Below are 25071 nucleotides of genomic sequence, written 5' to 3'. Positions count from 1 at the left end.
TCAGTTGCTTTAAAAAAATTCACTATGTTTTAAACTCCTTTAAAAAGTGATTCTAAAGACAGAAAGCCTGAGCACAACTCAGACCAAGGAGGGCTTGGACTCCACTCTGAGGCCCACAGCTGTCAGGTTCACAGTTGCATTTAGTTTCCTTTAAAGAGGAGCTTTCATAGAAGGTTAAAGAACATGCACAATTCAGTCATTCTTCCAGCACGCTCACTGGAAGTACCCATGTGCCTATACACCCTCATTTACCCTTTCAAAAACAGCACAGAGGACAAGTTCCACCCCATACCTCCACCTCACTGTCAGCTTCCCCAAGAAGGGCACCTGAAAGAGTTCTTGTTACCATTCCTGCTGGTTGCCTGTGCTATTCAACACAGCACCTCTCAGTCACTTACCAGCCAGCTCCAACAAACACAGCTGATTGCACACAGGGTTATTTTTGTAATTCTCCAAAGAAAATAAAAGTCTCTGCTCCACATTCAGCCTTGTTGAGGGTATAAACTTTCATAGGTGTGGTTTGCCAGCATATACTAGTTAGGCTCTTAACACACATGGCCTGGGCACAAAGGAATCATTGGCTGCAAAAAAGCCTAATTTTAAGGAATGATCAGGTTTTTTTAGAGGCCAAAAATTCTACTGACTCCTGTGAAATCCATGAATACTTCACAGCTAACTAAGCTATGCTGAAAGATCACTTACCATATGAAACCATGACTGAATACAAACCATTTACTATTTGTGGTTAAAAACCCACGTGAATTTCTCTTGAGCTACCCTGACTTTGATTTCCTGCCAGAGCTGTTCAGGTAATGCAATAAAGACCAAAGCTTCTGGAATCAAGTTCTGAAAGGTTGATCTCAAACAGCTAGAGCACGGTAAACACAGAGGGTTTGGTGTTATTATGTATGGGAGGTAAAAGATGCAGGGAAACAGCTAATTCTAGCCAGTGGGTTCTGAATTCAAAGGGACTTAAGTCTTTCAAGTCAAAAGAACAGAGCTTCTGTTGGTTTTGTTTGTTTTTAAAGCCCTGGAAAGAATGCAGTGCCTTTTCCATAGCCCTTCAGCCAGCCACATTAAGCTCGGGTGGGACCATAGATAAACAGAAGACAGTGCAGACTGGGATCAGGTCATGTTCCAGCCCAGGGATTTCAAGTCTAGAATGAAGGCCCTAGAATTTCCCCACCCTCACCAATATTTTATTTCATGGAACAGCTCCATCTAACATTGCTACAATACCACCTACAGGAACAGCAAAGCAGAAAACCCACCACAAGCTGAGGCCCAGGAGCGGTTCTTAGCAAGACTTAAGACTGGAGAAAGCTGTGAGCCTTTCAAGGGTGCTGGCACCATGCTTCAGACAAGGTTGTTTGCATTCATGCACCACGGCAGAGGCACCAAGACACCCAATGCAGCCCCTTCCCAGCAGTCCCCAGGCAGGCAGGCAGAGAGCAAGGAGCAGCAGGGATGCAGACCAAGCACCAACAGAACAGACAGGAATCCAGTGCAAGGCTGAGAGAAGTGCCAAGAAGAAGAAGAAGAAGAAGAAGCAGAGAAGAAGGAAAAGCAGCAGCTTTATGGGCATGTATTTCTGGGAAGAGAATGCAATTTATGACTGCATGAGCCAAAAGCAACAGGCTCCCTGTTCCCACTGGAACCAGCACCTTCCTGGCACTGTAGTTCCCTTGAAGGAGCACTGTCCTTCACACCACCTGAGTTGCCTGGTAGTCCTAATCATACCCTCTATTTAAGCAAGCTAATAACCCCCAAAAATGCAGACCACCTCCTCTTTCTTTGTCATGAGGGAGGAAACATTGGCTGTCTTGGAGAGCACCAGCAACTGCAGCCCATGAGGAATGCAGACAGTGAAATGGTACCTGGAGGGCCCTGCTCACAGAGTCTGTGGGACATGGATGGGATGATTTGGACACACACAGAACAAACAAAACAGTAAAAGGTTTTGAAACAGAATGAAATAGATCTTAGTGATTATATCTGGACCCTTAGGGAAGCTTTTTCCGAAAAATTTGCTCCTTTCTGACTTTAAACATAAGGATAAAAGGAAAAGCTGCACACAGATCTGACAGGCAATTAAGTAACTCTTCAGGACAGTTTGAAATTAAAAATCCTACAAATGAGCTACAAGCTTGTGGCAGGTTGGTATTGATGGTTTTGGGTGTTATGACTACTAAGGACAAGCAGAACAGCAGCAGGGCTCAAGGAGAGCCAAAAGCTGAATTAAGACAACCATTCCTGACTGAAGTGCTGCTAGATTGGTTCTCTTCACTTCTAGAGAATGGCTTCTTGTGATGGGAGAACTTCTAGGCTGCTTTTGAAGTGCAAGGTTATTCCTACATTTGAGCAGCACTCAGCACTTGGTGTTCAAGCTGTTCTGAAGTGTGGAATCCAAGCTGAAGCTGCTGTGAGGTGGCTTTTGTGAGGCACGGGCACCTGTAGCCCTCACAAGGTGCATCAGAAGCCTCTAGAAGGTCGATACCGCTCCTTGAGTCTGCACCAAAACGGATTTTCAGTTTCACCCTTGGCAGGAGGGAATGGGGTGGGAGGTGCAGAGGGAAGGAATGTGAAGAAATAAAAGGCACTGGCCTGGGATAAAGAGTGCAGGGATGAAGGGAGCGGTTGGGAGTGGAGAAGGGGTTGAGCAAGAAGGACCTTTTTTGCAGTACCTGTTCCATTTGCGGGCGCTGTTACCAGTATGTCCGTGCACTGTCCGAGGGCTTAAGCTGCCAGCTCATATGGCTGCTACTGTCCATGGCAGCCAAATACAACTGTGATGACGCAAGAAAGAGAGAGAAAAAGAGAGTGCAGCCTCAACGTGCATGAAAAACACAGTGCAAGCAAGTGAAACCGTGGTGTGTGTCAGCGACAAGGTGGGCTCTACAACCCTAAGGGAATATCCCTGTGGCAAGAAGGAGAAATCAGAAGGAATGAGAGAAGGAAAAACACAAACAAACGAACAAAAAGCCAGGAAAAGTAACGGACAAACAATGCAGCAGGATCATCACATCTTAGTTTTCACCATCTGTTCACAGAAAGCTAAATGGAATAGGTCAGCCCTGTCTGCCCACTGGACATAACCTACTTGGATGGTTATCTCCCTGTCCTCCCTCCCAAAAAGAGGCAGGGATGTGTGCATTGGTATTCCCTTTTTGTCTCTCTCCTCCCACAGACAATTTGCTATGAAAAGTTACCATTCCTTCTGCCTCAGTACGGTCTCAGCCACCTGCTACGGAGAGCTGCAAATATAAAAATCCCAGAAAAGTCTTTCCCTGCTGCCTGCCAATATGAGAATAGAAAGCATTTTTCTTCTCTCCACTGCCTGTCTACTACATCCCTCCAGGAAACACATTTACCCTATAGCCTGGTTCCCTCTCTCATCTGGGGAGAAGCTCCCTTTTCTATGGGTGTAGTGCTGCTCCCTCATCCCCCCCAGCTCCTGCACTTCCCCACAGCCCACACCATGCCTGCCAACTCAAGTTACTCTGAAGAACAAAATCCCTTTATCTACTCCCAAACCCCAGCCTAAGGCACCAGGACTCAGATTCCCACTCAGGGTATTGACACAAACAGCTACTGAAGAACCAGGGAACTTCCTGCCTCACTCCAGCCCCGTGGAAGGGAATGTGCTTTCTCTGAAGCAGAAGAGCTGTAGGGCAAGGGGAAGCAGGACATGGCAGGAACATGTGCCCTGGCAGTAGTAGAGGGACAGTGCCCTTCTGGCCCAGGAAACTCCAGCAGTGCAGCACGTCGGGGACTCTGCTGAGAGCGGATAACGCGACCAGGGCTCGCGACCGGAGCACGGGGACAGGAAACCTCTTTGGGAAGGGTGGAAGAGGTCTGGCCAAGGACAGAGACAAGGATCAACTCTGCACATTTCCACCTCCTCTACAGCAAGATGAACTGGTCCTCTTGAAGCGAAACCATGAATGGCATGCCCTCATTTCCACCACAATTCCTACTCCTTCATCTGCCAACCTCCTCTTCCTCCCCTTCCCATCAGTTTGAACCAGGCACCACAGAGTGTCTTTTCTTTACCTACACCTGAACACTGGTTGACCATTAGGCATTTTACTACTCATCCTCTGTAATCCCACCACCAAGTTAGTGAGCACTGGGATGGCATGTTCTCCAGGTTCTGCTGTAAATCAGGTTTACAGGATCCAGTGAGGGAGGGCAAGATTCATTTAGTTCTTACCCAGACATGAAGACAAGCCCATGTTTTATCCAGCATACAGAAATGGCTATCAGGCCACTCAAAATACCAAAACCTTCCATGAAAGTTTCTTTTTTTCCTCCATAGGAAATTAAATACAAAAATAGATTTCAAAGAAAGTAAAACAGTTGTGAAAGAAAGATTTAAAAAAAAATCTCAACAAAAAAATAATACAGGTTTCATCCTACCATCTCTTTAGGGCAGATTAAGGAGAGAGGTTCAGCAGTAACTCTGAATTTACAGTTTGAACAAGTTTCTTTTCAAACTTGAGGAACCAATGGCACAGATAGCAAGTACACTGCATGCAAGTGAATCATCCTGCTGAAGTCACCCATCAAGATACTCATGCACTTCAGTGGTGGCAGGACTGGGCCCATAGGATTACCAGTGTTAATTGACTGAGTTTTATTTAGTCTTTTCTTGTGCAATGTCCAAAGTAGCATAGCAGGGTTTTATTCTCCATGGCAGGTGAGACATAGCTTGTCTATTCAAGCTGCTGCCATTTATGGGCCAGATCCTGTGTTTGGCTGCACAATCAGCTCCCTTGGGAGCACACAGGAGTGGCAAACGTGGTTTTCCCAAAGCTGCTGAAGCAGAGAAGAGCAGTAAAGAGAGACTTACTGAGGGAGGTGGGGACTCCCGGCCAATGAGCGGGGTATTCTCGCAACGGGGGTTCTGGAAATTTGCATTCTGGCTCCTAGGAAAGGAAGACACACATGGTAACGGGGCACGTGCCATGCTTCTCTGGGGAGGGTCTCTGATGGGGACACAGGACAGAGCATCCTCACCCCCAGAACTACTGTATCAGGTCAGTCTCCTCCAAAGCTTTTCTTACAGGCCAGATGGATCCCCTTTTTCAGATAAGGGCATAAAACTATCATAATTTTCCTCAGATTGGGCACTATTTTTACATTCTTACTCAGAAGGGCCCACAATGAATCACATCAAGTGATTTAAAAATAGGGCCTTGTGAAAATCTGCCTCCCTGCAGCATCAGAACTGCCAAGTGGCAGAAAGGGAGATAAAATGAGGACAACGTCTAAGGGGATAAACAAAATGATGGCAGCCCAAAAAAAGGATTGGCCCTGATGATAGTCCAAATGTAATCAGGGTTAGGCACTTCCGGAAAAAGCTCTGAAGATCCCACCTGGACTAGGTAGCTCCAAACTGCAACAGATGTCGGAGCTGACTGCAAATACTGTAGCAAGAGAGAGCCCACAGGTTTTTTCTTGGCTCTCAGTCTTTTGGGAGGCTTCTGGCAAGACTGCTCTGTGTGAAGAATTAAGTCTTCTGGTGATCAGAATCACTGTGTAATAAGAAGCCCAGACAATACTTTCCTACTTCTTTTCTTTAGACATTTTCCTGAGTCCTGGAGCACAAAGCTGTTCACACTTTGGAGCATGCTGTCTAACATAACTCTTCCTAGTGCAGCGCTTTCAAGCTATTCCCTTCTCCCATTAGATGCCAATCAGAAAACAAAATCCTTCCACTGCTTTTTACCACTAGGTCAGAAGTGCCAACCCTGCAGCACTTGAGCCAACAGAGATGAGAAGGAAGCCCTGTGGAGAGGCTTCCTGGGGATACTCACATGTACTCCGTGACGGGAGCATTGCTGACTGTGTGTGCTGCTGCAGGGATGCTGGTCTCACTGCCATAACTACTGCCACAGCTATAGAGGCTGGGCATGTGCACTCTGTACAGATTATCGTGTGTCTGTCTACTCCCTTGAGCAGCTGATTCTTCTTCCCCATCATCATCTGAGCCTCTGCAAGAAGGAGAAAAAGTTCCTCCTAGAACCAACCCTACAGTGACCCCACATGTGGGGTTTGCAGGAAACCATGGTAATCCTAGGAGCCTCCCAGTCATCTTCCACATCCTCCACGTTGGTACCCGTTTGGGATGCCTCAGGGTGGCAGTGTGAAACACAGCCCACACCACAGTGACTCAGACCTCCCACAGATCCCATCTGGAGGTGCACACTGTGTGATCCTCTCCAGCCTCCCTACAGGCTTCTCTCACAGGTCTGCAACTGCCCAGCTGTACAGCCCAAGGATGGATACACATCCCAAAATGTACAGTGCTAAAAACCCCCACAAACAACAAAAAAGAGAGGCAGTGGGGATGTAGTGCCATGCACCCCACAGAAACATCCTTCAAGACTGCAATCTGTGTCCTTCCATTTCCTGCAGACACATCCAAAGAGCTCTTAAGGATAAACCTCTGTAGAATTCTCTGAAGTCCCATTCTGGCTGCAAAGGGTCTGCTTCAGCTCCTAGCAAAATCACAGAAGTCTTTACAGAGAATAAGTTGCAAAATTGGTGTCTAAAGGCTTTATCTTCTCAAAAATGCCAGGATTTAAAATCAATGGAGAGCAGAACTGTTTGCCAGTTGGTTCCCTCTGCCTTCCCATAATATTCTCTTGCCCCTCCTACATAATACACACTGCTATTTCATCTCCCTAACTAGGGGGTGGAGCACCATGATCTGAAATATATTTAATCTGTGCTTAAAGCTAGTGAAAGGTTCTACACAGCATGGCCATCACTAGAACCTCCCAAACATCACCTGCAGCTTCTGCACCACACGGTGGCACTGAAGATCGAGGGATTGCAGCCTGCACAGTCTCTTACAGGCAATGAACTATCACATCCTCCACCTCCCAGAGGGAGGCTGGGGGAGAAATGGTGCTCCACAGAATGAAAGAGGGAACCCTTCAGCTCACAGCAGCAGCTTGAGCCTGCTGGGGTTGGCAGGGCAGGCAGCAGCCCACAGGGGAGGCAGCACAGGAGATGCCAACAAACTTTTCCCCTTCCAACAGGCAGGCTGCCGTGCTCTTTGTGGTGAGGTCTCTGCAGCTGTGGAAGAGGTGAATAACCAGCCATGTTCTCAGGGGCTATTCTGACACTTCCTAAGGCCACTTCTCTGTGGGCATTGCAGGCTGGGCCAGCTCTGGCCTCCTGCTGTTGTTCAGGGCCTTCAGGGCCTTGTGATTTTACCACAAAAATCAGGACCACAGAAGAGAATTTGCTGCAGCCTCTTGCTGTTCTGCAAGAGTAGAAAACTCAACGTCATTTTAACAGCTGCCTGTGGTGCAGCAGCCAGTCAGTGAAGTGAAGGTTTGCTAAAGACTTACTGATTAATCTGGTTATCATCATTAATACCAGTTCCAATTTGCAAGTGCCTCACCTGCCCATGTTACTGACAAGACAGTTCCTGCTTTCCATTATCTATGCAAGTCAGTCACCTCAGCATGAGCAAAGCTACAAAGGCAAGTGTAAACTGCTTCTTATTCCAATTCTCTTCCCCATAGTAGAACAAATGCCTCAATATAATGCAAGAGAGTAAGAACTTTACAGGGAGAGCAATAGTTCAAGCATTACCTCTATGTTACAGCTATAATCATTCATCTGACTTGACTCACAGTCCTGCAGTGTACTGAATGCTCTGCACACAGAGTATTCCAGTGCAATAAGGTTCAGATGTTAGTATCAACCACAGCCAGAGCAAAACACAACCATTTTTTTTTCTGTTAGACCTGTGCTTATAAAGCTTCATCCCTCACACTCCTGGGATCACAGGGGAATGAGCTCCATATGCTCATGGGCACAAATCCAGCAGCCAGTCTTCACTGGGAAAGAGCTCTACAATGCTACAGGATCCAAACCCTCTGTGTACCTCTTTTGCTGCCAAGTGTGTGGGACGCTGCAGACAATGGAACTGAACATGAGGGCTGTGACAAAGGAGAAGAGAACCAGGTAGATGAGGCCTTCCACTCCATCATAGCAGAATCCTGTCAGAGCCTGGATGTAATCCTGCAGAGAGAAAGGAGCAGAGTTTCCTGATCACTGCAGACTTACCATTGAGCTCTTACTCAAAAGCCCTTCTCCAGATTACTCTCTCTGAAACAACTTAAAGACATTGCACTCCCTTTTCTAGAGCATATTTCTATTTTAATTTCAGGGACTCAAGTGTTTTTCATAAATGATCTAACCCTCGTTTCCCCTCACAAAGACCATCTTGGATTTAGACATAGAAATATTTTCAACCACCCACAGTAAGACTTTAAGAGGAGGAAAAATAAACAGCCAAGGCAAACTTATCCACCCAACTGGAGACATAATATTTTTCATTAAGCCTTTCAACTCCCTCACAGTATCCCATGCCCAAGAAGAGAAGCATGAACTGTGTCTCTGCCTTTAGAGAGGCAGTGAGGACAACAGCAAGGCTGTGCTACACTGCTCTAAGTGCTCTGAGGCACTGCACTCCATGGCAAAGGCAACAAGTTATTTGCTATACACAAAAAATCCCAAACCTGAAGGCCTCTATGGCTGCAGCTTGTAGATGTCTGAAGGCATGTTATATACCTTCCTATGCTGAACTTTAAACTCAAAGCTAACTTGATCCAAATTCTCATTCCCCTTTCTGCTACAACCAATAAGTAAAAAGCTGTCGTAAACTTCCACCAGAGCTTTGGAACTCCAAGCTAATATAGGCTCTACACTCCTTTTTCTCCTCCTTAGCTCAAGCCCCGTTACCAAAACTCACCAAGTGCAGACTCCGACAGTCTACCAAAGCTGTCAGCTGCTGCAGGTTGATCTCTGTCGAGTTCAAAACCTCCTGGATCCGAGTAAGATACTCCTGCAAACAACAGACCAGTGATTAGTGCAAGGGAATGCTTAGCAGAAGCTGATCCTGGGTTCTGTACAAAGTTGAGGGAAGCCCCAAAGAACAGGGAGAGCAAACTTGAGGAGTTACCTTGGAGGTGGGGTGATCTTTGCTCGCTGACCTCATCAGTTCCGACACATCGTCCTGCATTTCTACCAAAGCTTTGTGACCTCCTGACAGCTTCTGCTCAACACAAAACATGCAATGTTTCATCAGTTCAGGCCACATGGACCAACAGATCTCCTGGGAAAATACTCAAATCCTATTTCCCAAATACTGAAGCATCATCTGTAGGAATGGTACTAAAGATGTCCCAACTGACACAAGTGCAGCTGCAGCGGGGTTAAGTTTGACCTTTAGCAAACTGGAAGAAGTACAGACAGAGAGAAGAGGAGAAGGGAAGAACCAAAAGGAAAAAAAATCCAAAAAACACAAACCCACAAACAAAGAACAAAATACATACACAAAAAATGTACACACAGCTGGGGCTGGCTCCACGACAGAAGGGAAGGAGAAAGAAAAGACACAAAGCACTCAAGTTCTCACCACAGAACACAGCTGGATTTTTTTTACTAAATCAGATGGATGAAAAAGAAATAATGTTAACAGTGGAAGTTGTTTGTCTTAGGGTGCAGCCTTCACATCCCTTTAAAGCACCATGGGAATTTCACATGCAATAGCATGTCAGAGAGTACACAGAGCAACCAGAAATGCAACAGATGGCAGAGGTGCATCAAACCACAGCCCCAAGTGTTCTTACCCCACCTTTTAAAACAGAGGAAGACAAGGTTTTTAAAAAATCCTAAATATAAACGGTGAAGCAGCTGGTGTCTGCCAAATGGTGGGTGGTGTGGGCCCGTTCTGGCCTCTGATGCACACGACAAAGTCTGGAATGGGCCCAGGTGCTGTTCTTCTGCCCCCACACAAAAGAATAATGTGACTCACATTTATACTTTAGGATAAATCCCTTGGATGTTCAAAGGTTTGTAAGAGGCATCTGTGGAAAGCACTCCTTCACCCACAGAAGCAAATGCATTTTGGGAATGGAGTGTTACCACTGTTTAACCCAAAAGAACCTTCAAGAAGAGATTCAAAGCAGGAATCACAGAGTTTCCTAACCTGGCATTAATTGTGGTGCTGTGTCTCCACACTGCTGCTCTTTAGACAAGTGCCTTGTACACAGAGGTACCACCAACAAAGCCATGGCTCTCACCACACTACACACAGGCCCTTCCAAGGGGTGCCCTGGACCTGAAGTTGTGCAGGTGGTGATGAAGCTGGAAAAAACTCCTCCCTAAATCACAGTGCCACCTCCTGCACAGCTGGGAATCAGCTGCCAAAGCTTTACCACCAGCCGGAGCACTCCCTAAAGCAAACAGCCTGTGACTGGCTGCATGCTGACACCAGAGCACTTCACCTGCACCCTGCAGGGTGAGGAGACCCAGGGGTGGAAGGAGTTGGGGTGCTTACACTCACCTGCTGGAAAGGGTTGGGGTAGCCAGCACTACAGGTCATGTAATAGCGGAGAGTCTCTGGGAAGACACAAGAGAAGAAAGTCAGGCCAGTTCCTCAGCCCAGCTTTGCAGGATGGGTCTGCTCCATTTAAAGTTAGATGGAACACACAGGAAGTTTTACTCAGAAGTTGGCACTATCTATCACATAAACCTAAGAGAAGACATCAGTCTAGGGCAAGTTCAACTACACCACAGTGGAGCCATACTCATAAACTCCAGATAAGATTGTTACTGTGCTCTGCTAACAACATCATTTGTTTCCAGGCTTGAAGACACAGCTGTGCTCCTCTTCATTCAAACCAGCCTGGTGCCCTCATGAGCCCTCTACAACACTACATCAGCTGCCAGCACACACAAATTACAAATAACAGGCTTTCCCCTGCCATCCTCAATAATGTTATCAAGGAAGGAAGCTCTGAAAGACTTGATCATCCACATACCTTTAGATTATTCCTCAAACATTTACAGTTCCTCTTCAGATGAATCTGAGCATGCCAGCTCAGCAAAATCAAGGGTGATGTTGGCATGGTAAAGACTACAAAAGCCCTAAAACACACAAGCCCTCTGCATTCCCCCTCCACCAGCATCTTTTCCTCTGTTCTTTTTAATCTTCTGTCTGTGCCTTTCAGTAATGCATATTCCAGGCTGCACAGCCATTCTGATGAGTCCCAACTCAGAAATCAGTAAAAGGCACAACCAGAAGCAAGCAGAGCTGTGAAGGAAGCAGACCTGCCTGTATCCTGACTCTGCCATGCTTGCCATAAATATTGAATGCACCTTTGGGCAAGGCAGCCCGCTGGAGAGCGAGTGCTACAGCACAGCCTGTCAGCCCCTGTGTGCTGGCAATGCAACCTGACAGCTGTTATTTATAATTCATCAGCCTGTTCTGGGGCAGCTCCTCCAGCTGCTCCATCTCCCTCCCACCGACTCTTTCTCTGGGACAACTTACACCTCCCCAGCCAAGCCTCTAAACAGCAATTAGCAAATTGTGGGCAGACAGGAGGGCAGCAAGAGCTGCTTTGTGCCTCGCTTTGGGCAGACCACAGAAGTGACCGTCCGCAAGCACTGAGCCAAGGAAAGGGCTGCTCCTCCCTGGCTCATAAATCACACACAGTGGCTGTGTGAAAATGGATTAAAACACACCTGCACTGAGAGAACAGCAACAGCAACCCACAGCATCACACACTGTGACCCAAAGGAGCTGTGATCTTGTCACCTATTTATTTTAAACCAACAAACCACTGCAGGTTTCTCCTAAGCTCCCACAGTGGTATCAAGTTTAGATTGGCTTTTTAAGTGCAGTAAGTTGCATGACATGCTGCTAATGCAGAGCTCTAGAAATGTTTCTTGAGGGCCTTCTGGATTGTCCCTGGTGGGCAGATTAGAGATGAGAGCTCCTGATATCATAGTTTGCAGCTTGTAAGCTCAGGATAAAGATTGCTGGTTACAAGTGAAGCAAAAAGCAGTACAGTGAAATAAATGCTTGCCTTGCTTCACCCTGGAAGGCAGGATCAGCAAGGATTCACTGTGGTAGTACAGGCTTTGCTGCTGACAAGTGTGACACTCCACATAAAACGTGCTTCCCAAAATGGCACAGCCATCAGGAGCAGCTTTGCCCTGCACTGAACCCAAGCTGTGCTGCTTTAAATCTATGGCTACAACAGGCAGAGAAGATGCCTTCAGGTGATCCTGTACTGCAAACCTGGAAATTAAGAGGACCATGTCCCCTGCCTCCATGCCACCAGGAAAAGAGGAAGGAGCAGGAGGCACCTCCACCTGTTTTAAACCTGGTGGAGGCTATCCTGTACATCACCAAATCTCATATTTCTAACCAGAAAGCAGCTACACTAATCCATCCTTTGCACTTTGCTAACAGCTCCAGGCAATTTCTTTCTATAATTATCTTTCTGGTGCATTTTCCTCTCAAGGAAAATTCCTAAAGGTTGATCTGAGTTTTGAAGCTGGCCTTTAGGCAATCTAGTTCATAGCAGAAGGGTTAGGCAGGGTCACATCTGCAGCTGCCCATGCCTGCTGTAGCTAGCAGCAATCCTCCTGACTCACTCCTGGTGCACAGGCATTGTGGGAGCAGAAGGCAAGGAAGGGAACTACCTAAAATGCTTTATTTTTGCAAAATCTGTTTTTCCTAGAAAGGAAAGAAGAGCTTCCTACTAAAGACAGCTTCAGCTGCTAGAACAACTTACTGCTTCTGCAACCATGGAGACCTACTACTCACTTCAAAGCCCAGCCAAAATGCAAAAATGGTATTATGCACCTGCCAAAAGGCAGTGAGGTCTGGAGAGAGCAATGAGAAAAAAAGAGCCTAGCTCAAGAAAAATTTCTCACACCTAGAACAGCTTTTCCCAGCCCTTCTTCATCTCTAATTAAACATTCTCTTAGCAGTGCTCATTTTACCCATACACCCAGATGAGGCTGTCTCTGAGGGTTCAATCATCACAGAAAGCACCTGTGGTGTCAAGGCAGCTCTTTTGGCTGGAGTTCCTTGCCCAGGTAACATTCTCCACCAGGAGTTTTGTTTCCCCAAGACACCAGTCTGACAGCAAAGGGAGGTGTCTGCATAATATTTAATTTCTCTGATACATCCTATTCTTGTGTTAGTAAAAGCAAAGAGCTTGCAACTCTCCTATTTGCCCTCCACTCAAAGCTTTCTACTAATCAGGAATCCAACAACAGCAGGCAGGAAAACAGCTTCTCCATGCCAACATCAGCTCAGCAGGATTCTCAAGAGCAAACTCTTGAGCAAACTTTGGGCAAACTCTTCCCTGCAGTGTTCTCTGGGCTCAGGTCATGACTGTGCAGACCCCACTGCCCCAGCTGAGGCTTTGTCCTGATCTCTTCTAGAGAGGAAACAGAGGTGCTGACGGTGTCACCCTTTGGTGGATTCAGCTCTGGACTTCTGAGATTGCACCAGGGGGAGGCCAATTAGGGCTGGGCATGACAAGGACCCTTCCTGCTCATATCTGAGCAGCTCAGCCTCTGCATCCAGCCTGGCCAGCTCGGCTGGACCGCAGCTAAAAGGCTCCATTATCCATCCCCTGAGCTTCACAGCTGCCTCAGAGATAAGAGAGTGCCTGTTCACCATGCAGATTTCTGGGAAGAGAATCTGGAGAAAGCTCTTCCTGTTGTTTAGACAGATTGGGCCTTTTTATTTAATTTTATGCAACAAGTCATCTGATAATAACATAATATCAGTGAAAAAGAATGGGACTAGGAGATGGCCTCCTGCTTTGAAAATCAACATCTTGGCTGCACCAAGTCTTTTTACTAGCAGCAGGAGTTGATTATACAGGCACTGTTCAATTCCATTGGTTTTATCTCAGTTAATGAATACAGGGTGAGTTAGGCACATACATCAGCCTCTTCTGCAAAATTATTTAAGTATTTGCTTCTCCCAAAAACCTGCATTAAATTTCTTTGCCTCCCTTTTCTCCCCCCATCAACTTTTTAATGCAGCACATTTTATCTGCAAAACAAGAACATCTCTTCACTAGCTAAAAACATGACAGTAATAATGCACTTAATCAGATTATTCTCAGCTCAATTAATTCCACTTAGATTTGAAAACAGCAATTAATACATAAACAAGAATATTAACATACTAGTTGCCCAATATTCAACTCAGTTATTTTTCTGTGAAAACTACAACCACCACCACCAAAAACACATTGCACATATTGATGACTCAGTCCCAGTCTGAATGTCAGAGCATGGAGAACCTTAGAATACATTGTATGCAACAACAGCAAACAAAAGTAGTGATTAAAGAGCAAAATTGACCCAGCACTACCAAACTTCTAAGGATTACTGGTTGGTTCTTACATCCTTAAAATTAGATGGCAGCACCCATCTAATAACTCCCCATGGATTCTTCCTCCATGACCTACCTGAGCCACTCCAGCCACCCATATTCTCTTTTAGTGTGTCTATACCTCTTTTAGTGCATCTATACTGCTGTTAAAGCTGGAGAACACCATCCAAAAAGCAGAGACAGCAACCCAGAGAGCACAAAGCATCAGAACCAGGGGCTTTCAAACAGGGCCTCTTCCTCTGAGAGGACAGCATCAATACTGGCTCCAGCCTGACCCTGTCTCCTGGAGCTCCTCACTCTCCTACATCAGGCTCAGCTGATCACAAAGCAGCTGCTACAATTTGCAGCCAAGGGATACTAACACTTATTCCAGACTTTTAAAGAGGTTTTATTGGGATTAAAGGGTAATTGCCACACTGCAGGCTTCATGTTATCATTTTTCCTCCTGCTCAGATGCATGGGAAGATCTCAACATTGGAGACCAAGACCTATTTCCATTACTATGACACAGCAGTGAAAACCCACATGGGAAGACGGAAGATTCAATCATCTCCCAGCCTGGTGGGAGCTGGCTGGTGCAATGGCAGGCTCAGAAGTTGGACTTCTGAGATTTCCTTCTGGAGAAAGGAAAAGGTACCCACCAATGCTCCAGGGTGCCTGGCAGCAGGAGCTGATGATGCCTTGTGAAGGCTGACCTAGAACAGAAGCTAGACAGAGCTAAAGAATAAAGTAGGGATTTATTAGAAGGCCTCACTGGATCCACCTTGGGCAGCACAAGAGCCCAGCCAGGGCTACACCCAAGATGAACCAAAATGGTCACAAAATGCACGAGTGCTCATGGGGTCTCTCACTGTGATCAGCTCTGCTCCATGTGCAGATTGGAGTCAATTGTCCCACTACAGCTTTAGGTTATGAAGTCCCATCCCTCTTGTTTTTCTCTCTTTAGTTCACATTGTTTGTGCTCTTGGGCCTGAGATTTGGATCATTTGTCCTTGGTCTCCAGCTAGAGCAGGAATTGTTTTGTCTCCCCACTCTGTGAAGAGAGCTTACCATCACCTGATATGAAGCTCAGACCCACACACTAAAGCAGCACAGAACCTGAAAAATATAAAAGCTAAACCCTGAGGCATCACTGACACACTCAGTGCCCATGCCTTCCAGCCCAGGTCTGTGGCAGCACCTGTTCCTCCTGCTGTTCCCCATTTCCCTCAGAGCCATTCACTGTTATTTATGGAGTTCAACAACTGTTCCATGGTGGTGCTGCAGGAGCAGAGCCTGTTTTCCCCAGGGGAGCCAACTGTCCCTGCTGGGGAATGCAGGAGGAGGGATGGAATGTCAGCCCTGCACTGCCTGTGGGCCTCCCAATGAACATTGATCCTGATCAATGGAAAACCACAGGAGCCCAGCAGACAAGCACAGCTGAAATGGAGAAGCAGCACAAAGGGGCCTTTCTTTGCTTTCCCAGGGTCAATCTGATTGTCACCAAACATGCTCCAGAGCTAATCTGGGTTACCAAATTATCACAGCTCACAGCTGGCAGGAGCATCACATATTTCCCCTTGGCCTCACTGACCCAATTGCCTCCTTGAAGAGCCAGGAAACCAGCTAGGCACCTGAAGCCACATCCTTGTCACCTTCACAGCCAGAAGAGGATTTTCATCTTATGCCAAACACTCGTTCTCTTCCCTCACTACATTTTTTTGTTGCCAAGAGAGCTGCCTGGCTCTATCCTTCCCACAAAATCAATAAATAAGGCACTCCAAAAATAAGACGTAGGGTTGCAAGATCAACCTGTACAAATTATTTTATACTACATTCTGCCTCCAGACATTTATGTTTTTTACTGTTTCCAATCCCTGCATCCTCAGCCATAGTTACATACCTAATTTCCTACCAGCTGCACATTGAGAGACAGCATTTGGCTAAGCACAGACCTTCTGCACACACAGCAGAAGTTCTCTGGTTCCACCAAATAAGAACCAGAAAAAACACAAGTCACTCCCTTTACAAATCAGTGTCATTGTCTATTTGTGTTTTACCATACACAGAACTACATAAAGGAACTACTGGAGGAGAGAAGGCAGCAGGGGAAAAAGTTAACTTTGTAAACTAAGCAGCAAACTCAGTCCTAAAAATACTTTTTCTTTTCAGCACTTATTGTATCTCTGCTGGTAGGCACCCAATCACCTTTTTGTTAAGCCATGGCTCTGAATGCCATCTTTGCCCCACTGAGGTTCAAATTGGAGGCACCTCTCACATCACCAACCACTTCAGTCTAAATTAGGAGCAACAAGCCCCAAATACATCAGTACTTCAGCTGGAAGTCACTGAGGTGCAGGCACATGCTTTAAGTGGAACAGGATACACAAAGAAGTCAAAATACTGCATTTATAATGGAAAGGGAAATTTAAACTTCTTTGTGGCTGTTTCCATTCACTTACCCTTCAAAGAGACTACTATTTACAGCCACCATTAAGAGAAAAAAATTATATATAAACTGTTGATAACAGATATAAAAATAGGTATGCTAGATTCAGGAATACAGACCCGAGAGCAAGTTTTAAAAATGTCAACTCGAACTGCACCCTGCTACTGCCACAGTTCTGTCACTTAGAGAGGAGAACAAGCCTCAAGAGTGCTACACTTAAAGCAAAATAATCCAATAATCTGGGGACTTCTGTTGTTCCATTTTATCAGTTATTTCCACCTAAGGGTCAGGGCAGGAGAAAGGTTCTGAAGGTGGTTCTGAGGCATACATGCACACTTCTGACCAGAACGCTGTTTTTCCAGAGCTCCACAAATTTAGTTTCCCACTGTATGCCAGCTCCTCTATTTCAAACACAGCCCAAAATTCTCAGTCACTGCCACGTTCCTGCGTGACAGCTGGAGCTGCAGAACTCCATGCCAAAGCCAGTCCCAGCACTCACCAGGACTGAGCACTGCATTCTCTTCAACCACTTTGGAGACGTAAGCATCAGGGTTGATACAGAAGTCACTGGAGCCCTGGATAGATGGAAGACAAAAGGCAAGAGGAATATCAAAGCACATCAGCATCAAAGAGCAGTTGAGCCAGGTTAACATCAGGGGTGTTCAGATGCTGAGGTCTCTCATCACCATCCCCAGCAGCACTGCTTTACACAACCACAGCAGGGCTGGACTCTGAGCTACCACCATGGAGAAGGAGCAGCTCTGGACTTCTCCTAGATGGAAATTGCTAGGACAGTTACTTAGATCAGGAGATGCTGTAAAACAGGCACAGCACAACATTAATCTGGTGTCTGCTAAATCTGCAGCAAAGGGTGAATGGGATTTGGATGTCAGCCACTTACCACAGCGACAGCCAGCTCCAGGCCCAGGGATCCCCAGCTGACAATCAGGGCAAACACCCCAAGCAAGCACACCCTGTGGGAGACAGACAGATGGCAGATGGAGCAGCTCTGATTTCAAGCAGTTCCTTTCATAAGATGCATTATTTGGAGTCCAAAGCAATTACCAAACCCAAGAAATTATCAACCATTGACTGTATGTTCAGATAAACAATCCTATTTTAGATGTCATGGACAGCAGCAACCAGAGAAGTTCACATCCAGCTGTTGGATACTGCAGTACCTGCCCTAGAGCTGCAGCAGAAGGGAGAAGTAGGGAAGCAAAGTATTTCCCTGCTTCTAGCAGGGAAACCAGAGGCATAAAGACATAGAGGTGGCTGTAGGGGAGACAGATTGGCAAGAGGTTGAGTACAGTCCCATCACTTTCACTGTTCCCATTCTAGACTTCATTTTCCAGGTCCAAAGATACCCAAAGAAAAATATGCTAAATAAAGAAAACCCCACAAAACCATACTGATGCAAAACTGGAGAAATCTCTCCTGTGTCTACAATAAATGAGGTTGTTGGGTGTAAGCACTACATGGCTACAGACGGTGGGAGGGAACACAGCTCCTGTTAGGACACCTTGGCTCCAAGCTGGTGCACCTGAACAGCACCCAAACATCCCACATAGCTCCAGGAGAGAAAGTCACCTGCAGGCAAACAGCTTGGAATTGCAGTTCAGGTGCTCCCCACTGCCATGTGAGTCCATCTCTGCAGACTGAAAGTTCTGTTCTGACAGCTGGACCTCATTACTGACAGAAATCGTGGGACGTGTCTGCTGTCAAGCGCACACAAGGCAGAGGGATGGCACAGCAGTGCTCTCAGTGACATTCAGGAGCACACACTCATGGAAAAGGCTTTTGCACTTCCCAATCAGCACATTAGCTCTTCACCCTTGCTGTCAGTATGAGTGGTAGAGATATTTAGGCTGTAATGCTCCTCAACTCCCTCAGGTACAGGGCTGCAGACTAATAAGCAGTTTCATTTTATCTGTTTCTATCTTCAAAGTAAAGAGACACTGGCTTGCTCTCTTAGGGATGCTTTTTCCCTCAAGCTTTGAAACATAAGTAGATCCCTTTCCACCCACACCCTGAACAATACAAAAACCTGTTCAAAACCAAGATTCTTTATTCAAACCCAGTACAACCATCTCTGCGAGGAAGGGACATCTTTTTTCTGCTACATTTGTCTCACTGAATACTAGAGCTTTAAAAAAGTAAACCTATGGGTTTCCATTAAAAAAAAAATAAAAAAAAAACCCAAAACAAACCCTATCCCTCAGTTTACTAACTTATTTTAATTCCAAATAATCCCTATTCTGTGAATGAACCTATGCCTCATCTTGCAGAAATAAGGGAGTTTCACCAGACTGACATCTGCGCTGCACTCTGAAATGAGACACTAAAGACTTTGTTATGCCTTTTCCAAATGGATGCAAAAATTATCAGCCATGGATCAGCAAGGTTCTGTGGGTTTATGACATAAGGACAACACAGCTTGGTGCCTCCAGCTGAGCATGTTAATCAATAAGACACATTTGTTGTTTTCCTTTAAATGAAGATGACTGGGTCAGTAACTGATTGCTTGGCTAAAAGATCTAAAACTGGCATTTCACCATCTTGCCTGGCTGTGATACACTTGTTTCTTTATGCCATGTGCTCCCTTTAGGGAATGCCTTAATATGAACTTCTGGCTAACGGGGAATGAGAGTCTAATTTGAGCCCTGGGTCTGCCATCTGTGCATACACTTGGACTTTTGTCTGTATAACCTGCCAGGTATGAAATCATCTGGTAAATAATAAATCTGGATACACATTCCAATTATTAATGGCACCACCACGTACCAGGATAAACCTTGGCCATGTCAGTAATCAAACTGTCACCGTGTTTATGATACCAGGCTCTTTGCCAAATGTGCCAAGCTACAAGACAGGGAGAGGAAGAGTTCTTTTCCTGTAACGGGGCATTTTCAGTGCTTTTGAGAAATAGACATGCATTAACATTGCAGTACCATGGCAACAAGACTCCTCTCCTCATCCCTGGCTTGTTCTCAGTTTAATGTTTCCTCAGGTGTGACAGCCCCAGGTAACAAGAGCAGATAGAGACACAGAAGGCAATGCTGCAGGTTGTGCAGGCACGTGCAATGCTTATCATCAATTAACAAATGTCTTCCCAACTGCAGGGAATTAAGGGGAGATTTTTAAAGCCTGTAATTTTAAGGAAGGATGTTCACTTTATTATCTCCCAGCAAATGGAGGCTTCCAAGGCCACCCAGTGGAAAGCAGACAGCCTGGGTGAGTTCCTCACCTTTGATTTTATACCTCAAGAACCTTCCTGTGAACATCTCTTGTATGAAGCCCTCCAATGTCTCTCTGCTCAGAGGAAACGTAAGATGTTCAATTTCAGATGTCCTTGATATCAACTGACAACAGGTAGAGGTTTCCACTAGCAGACACTTGCTTTCAGCTGACTTTCCTTATGCTCTGACCCCAGATCAAGACTTACCCCATAAGAATGGCCCTGGAGTTTCTAATGAGCCCAAAGAGCACCAGCAAACATATCAGGACATTGAACAGGAGCAGGCCCAGGTATCCCAGCCACCTGCAGCAAACAAAAACATGGTCTGGAAAGGAAAACTGGTGTGTAAAAAGCACAGATCGAGAAGCAGCTGTGACTTCTGGGGAAAAGTCCTTTTCTTCCCCAAAACCACCTTCAAAGATTAATCTTCAGAGAGCTCTGGGTATTTGTGGGATTGGAAGTTGAGGCAGGTAAAAACATTTACACAACACACTCAGCACAAACAGTTATTGAACACACTAGTGTTTTCTAGTGTGATTTTACACACCCTGGTCATCATCAGAGGAAGAAAAAGCATTGCAGCTCCTTGAACTTCCTATATATTTGTCAGGGAATGATTATTTATTCCACATGTTTGGATAGAGATTTTCTTTTGTGGAATACAACTGATGCAATCTCTTATTTAATATGTTTAATAAAAAGGAATGTTAGGCTGTGGAATTAACTTACAGAACTAGTGCCATTTTCTACTCTATTTAATGTATTCCTTATGCACTTATTAGGACAGAGAAGAAGCTATACCTGGGGCTGTTTTTTTTCCCCAGTGCTAGAACACAAACTACAGATTTGTTATGTTGAGAATAAATTTCTCATCAGTTGGTAATAAAGATACTTAAGGAAAAAAAGCTGTGCATTTTGATTTGAACTGAATGCAGTCCTGCTGTAAGAAACAAATCAGCTCTGTGGGCCAAGAGCACCTGCAGCAATAAACAGAGCCTTTGGCTCAGCCACCCAGAACATGCACATAATTTCTGCAGAACAGGCCAAAGCAGATGCTACAACCACTACACTACAGCATGCTACACACCTGTACCAGTCATAGAGGTCAATCTGAATTGCCAGCTCCTCCAGAGACAGCTCATCATTCTTCCAGAAGGGGATCTCAGTTGTTTGCCTGACCAGATTATCCAAGAGACTTTGCAGTTTCTGGACAATTTGCAGGTAGTCTGTCTGCTTCTTGAACATCTCCTCCAGGACGAGCAAGTTTGGTTCCACTGTTTGGTTCAGGGCCACTGCAGTGTCCAGTACCTACAGTATGGGAAAGAAAAAGGGGGATAAACAAATTAAAAAAAAAAATAATAATTACAGTACAGGAAGCCAAGGAAGTAAAAGGGAAATTCATTCTTCCTAGCAAGTCATGGACAGCTTCCAGATTACCAGTCCTCTGTCTTAAGAGGCTCAGACTGCTTACCTCTCAAAAGCAACTTAAAAGCATCTGTAAGGGAGATTGTTTGCAGTGAAGGCACTTCAGCTGAGCCTTAACACATGCACACACTTTGCAGGGTTACAAACATCAGGGCTGCAGTATGATACCATGAAACTAGAGACAGCACAGGAACAAGCAATGGTACCCAAATGCTACATTTTACTAAGACTTGTCTGCTTTGGCCTGCCTCCTCTTCCGGGTGTGGAAGAGAGAGCTGATCACAAGCTGTTTTTGAGCCTAGCAAAGAGAAGACTTCACTTCACAAGCTGCGCTCGCTTTGTTATTTTTAGACGAGCGGAAGAAATCACCCCGCCACTAATGGAAATTTTAGCACAATCTCCGAGCCCAGATACAGAGAGAAAACAGGAAGAGTCTCAGGCACAGCCAGATTCAGGAGGAGAGGTGCTGAGTGAGTGTTTTTGGGGTGCTCACCCGGTCCTGGACGCCGGCCACGGTGCGGTTGGCGTGGCGCAGCGAGTACGTCAGCCGGTGGATGCCGTCGCTGGTCTCCCCATTCCCGTAGAAGCCCACAGCAATTCCAGCACTGCAGAGGAAGAAAAGCACCAAAGGGCAGAGGTAAAGCTAAAAGGTGAGTGGGTAACACAGGGCTGATGGCTGCAGAGCACTGGGAGTCACACCAGGACTTCCACAAAAAGGGAAGGCGCTCCCTCCCGAAGGGAGCTGGGGTCATGCTGCTGCTCAGTTTGCACCTGTGAATATTCACAGCCAGCAGCTCTCCACACAGCACCCACAGGGCCAAGAGCAGAACACAACAAGCATATTTCATTTATGGTAAAATAATGAAAATCTGTTGGAGAACTGTTTGGGAGCTCAGAACCAGAAATCCAGGCAGTGGCTCCTGTGAGAGCTGCCATTGCTACGCTAGATGCCTTCTCTGGACATGAAATTTTGTTACATTCTTTTAAAGCAGGACACAAAGAGCTTGCTTTGACTGCTTGCCCACGGTGGTGGTTCCTACAGATACATTTTCCATGCCCTCTTCTCTACCCTGTGAAATATCTATGAACATTATCTTGATTTATCTTCCCATTAGAAACATTTGTGTCACACTGATTTAGAGTACTGGGAAGGGAGGCATAATAACTTACTGGGACAAAAGGCTTATTTATTTTTAAAGCAAGCAAATTTCAAGCTTGCAGACACAATTCAACTCCAGCTGCTTAGCAAATTACCACCTATCAGCTGATTTTCTATAATTGTCCACACATATCAGTCTGCCCCAATTATGAAGTAAACCATATTAGCTTAAGCCTCACTTAAAGGAGGAAGATCCTGTAAATGAGTTGCAACCAGAGGATTATCTCATGCAAGTCAGCAATACCTCTTCTATGAAGAGATCACTGCAGGAACTCACAGTTCCTCTGCCCAAGCCCATATTTCCTAATAAAAGAGGAGGAAAGAACTTGTGAAGGGATCACACAACTAAACTCAGGGCAAACAAACCTTACCAAGACACAATTTTTCTGTTCCCATGTTATATTTAGCTTGAGAGCACCCAGGACCTTTTCTAGGAAGGTTCTCAAGACACCAACGTTGTGTTTGTGGCAGTGCAAAGGAAGGAGGTGGTGATGATCTTGTTGTAAACCTAAACTTATTCTGGATGAAACATTCAGTTCCTTCACAACACCTTTGTGGACTTCTCCTGCTCCTGCTCCTCTCCTGCAGGAAGACACATCCATTCCTCCTTTCCTGGGTTCTGCTTCAAAAGAGTGAGCAGAACAATGCAGTTCATCTGGTCACATTTCTCTTCGTATGTGACAAGAAATAGAAGCAAAGATCATGATCTGGAAGCAGCTCCACCAGGAAAATCTGTGTCAGCCTCATGCTTTTTCCAGCAATTGAATCTCCATAAATTATAGAGAGCTTGGCCCATAAAAACCTCAGCTGAGGAGTCTTCTAGGGACAAGAGGCAGCCTTCATAAACAGAAAGAGAAGCAGCAGCTATGTAACTAAATATTTAGCATTAATAAAAGAAATGGGCCTCTTTCTTCAGGAACACCATTCCTCAAACATTTTCCTAATGCAAATTATGCTGATAACTAAAGAGAGAAAAGCCCTCTGCATTCCTCTGGTTGCAGCTATTATCAGAGCTTGATAACACATGCCTGGGGAGCACGGGAGTGGAAGGGATAAAAAAGACACACTCCCCCTCCCCCTGAAGCAGAGAGATTACAGATGCACAGCTATGCCCAGGATAAGGCAACTCAGCACCCCATCAAAGAAATTACAAAACCATGGCTTGGATTTCTTCTTGTCTTATCAGAGCAAAGAAATTCACACAGACCCTTTCAGCCTCCTGAGCTGCAGAAAACATTAATAGTTGTTTCTGCCATAGGCACCAAATAAATTCCAGAACATTCTGGACATTGAATAGGCAGACCTGACCCCTTTAATTAGCGAGCAATTTCTATTCAGCCTGTTTACAGCTACTAGAAGCCTATTCTTTCAGCAAAGACTTGGTAAATGCCCAAAATCTGCTGCTTGGCTCTCAGTATTCCCAGCACAGCAGCACAGTTTTGGTGGGAAAGACTCAGAAACAGCACTCTGAAGTAGCAGCAGACACTTCATCCCTGGGGAGGCTGCACAGAGCAGCCAGTTCACTCACAGGTACCAGGATGAAGTGCTGGCAATACAAACAAGTGACTTTAAACTCGTTGCCCTGTTGGAGGCAGATCCACCCTGGCAGTTTTCCATAATCTTCCCATTCTGCCCAGTAAAAACCACAGCTTCCACTGCCCTGACCCTCCAGGCACAGCCACGGCTCCTGAAATAAAACCCTAAAGCAAAACTACTGGGACAAAAGTCATTTAATCCAAGTAATAAACTCCCTTAGACATGAGACTGACACATTCACTGCAAATTACACACAAAGTGTTAATTATTCCATTCCTGCCCTGCGAAAGCCAGCTCTGCACTCCCACCCTGAGCTGGCAAGGACCACTCACACAGCCAGTCCTTTCCCCAGGAGCAAGCCATGCAGTTTGGTGGCTTTTCCCCTTCCTATCAGGGCAGAGAGGGAAGGAACCCATCCCACAAGCCCGGGCTGGGGGCAGCTGTGCCTGAGGAGGGGGCAGAGCTGAAGGGCAGCCAGGGGGGAACTGCTGCTGCTGAGCTTTGTTTGCTTTTGGCTTCATCTAAATCCAATAGTTGCTTCAAATCCCTGCCCACACACACTGATATGAGTTGCTATTGTTTAAAGCAGATTTAAGGATTTACACTAGTTTTTAACTACCTTTTATATGATTAAAGGGAAACAGAGGGGCTCCTTCTATTTAAGAGCATTCTTTTAAAATAAAAATAGATCAACTCATCTTAACCCAACAGCTAAGTCCTGAGGTCATAATAAATCACAAGGCTTCTTGCACAAACCCTGGAAGGCACAGTGGCCTAAGATACAGCAGATCCATCTCCCAGCACAGGATGACACAATCATCACCCAATGGATGCATTTCTGTCACACAGCCTGGATGCAAGGACAGCATTCCTGAGTGACACAGCTCTTCTCTACCCTAGCACCCTCTGGAAGATACTCCAACACATTTTCATTGCTTCCATAGGACAGTCATGTCTATTTCTGCCAGTCTTGGTTCTGTTGCACTCCCCTTTGAGTGCACACACCCCTCTCCCCTCCCAAATCCACACTGTCCCACCCTCAATTCCTC

General features: G+C 45.7%; 1 protein-coding gene across 3 annotated transcripts in view; it reads right to left on the bottom strand.

The window, feature by feature from the left end:
* The window catches only part of TTYH3 (tweety family member 3), a 75998-nt gene that overhangs the window by 8312 nt on the left and 42615 nt on the right, over positions 1 to 25071 (bottom strand). The window contains exons 3-14 of one of the 3 annotated variants that reach the window (XM_041462263.1): positions 21821 to 21932; positions 20990 to 21210; positions 20110 to 20205; positions 17566 to 17638; positions 17164 to 17239; positions 10373 to 10428; positions 8987 to 9079; positions 8777 to 8869; positions 7907 to 8043; positions 5820 to 5996; positions 4853 to 4928; positions 2685 to 2786 (exon numbers count right to left, since the gene is read on the bottom strand). In XM_041462263.1, the coding sequence (XP_041318197.1) occupies positions 2706 to 2786; positions 4853 to 4928; positions 5820 to 5996; positions 7907 to 8043; positions 8777 to 8869; positions 8987 to 9079; positions 10373 to 10428; positions 17164 to 17239; positions 17566 to 17638; positions 20110 to 20205; positions 20990 to 21210; positions 21821 to 21932 (1291 nt within the window). In that variant the 3' untranslated portion in view covers positions 2685 to 2705. The remainder of the gene's footprint in view (positions 1 to 2684; positions 2787 to 4852; positions 4929 to 5819; positions 5997 to 7906; positions 8044 to 8776; positions 8870 to 8986; positions 9080 to 10372; positions 10429 to 17163; positions 17240 to 17565; positions 17639 to 20109; positions 20206 to 20989; positions 21211 to 21820; positions 21933 to 25071) is intronic. The other 2 variants (XM_041462264.1, XM_041462265.1) reach the window with 2 other exon arrangements.

The sequence above is a fragment of the Pyrgilauda ruficollis genome, unplaced genomic scaffold, assembly GCF_017590135.1.
Source record: "Pyrgilauda ruficollis isolate IOZ18807 unplaced genomic scaffold, ASM1759013v1 scaffold16, whole genome shotgun sequence".
Classification (NCBI taxonomy): domain Eukaryota; kingdom Metazoa; phylum Chordata; class Aves; order Passeriformes; family Passeridae; genus Pyrgilauda; species Pyrgilauda ruficollis.
This window is presented reverse-complemented; position numbering and strand designations above follow the sequence as displayed.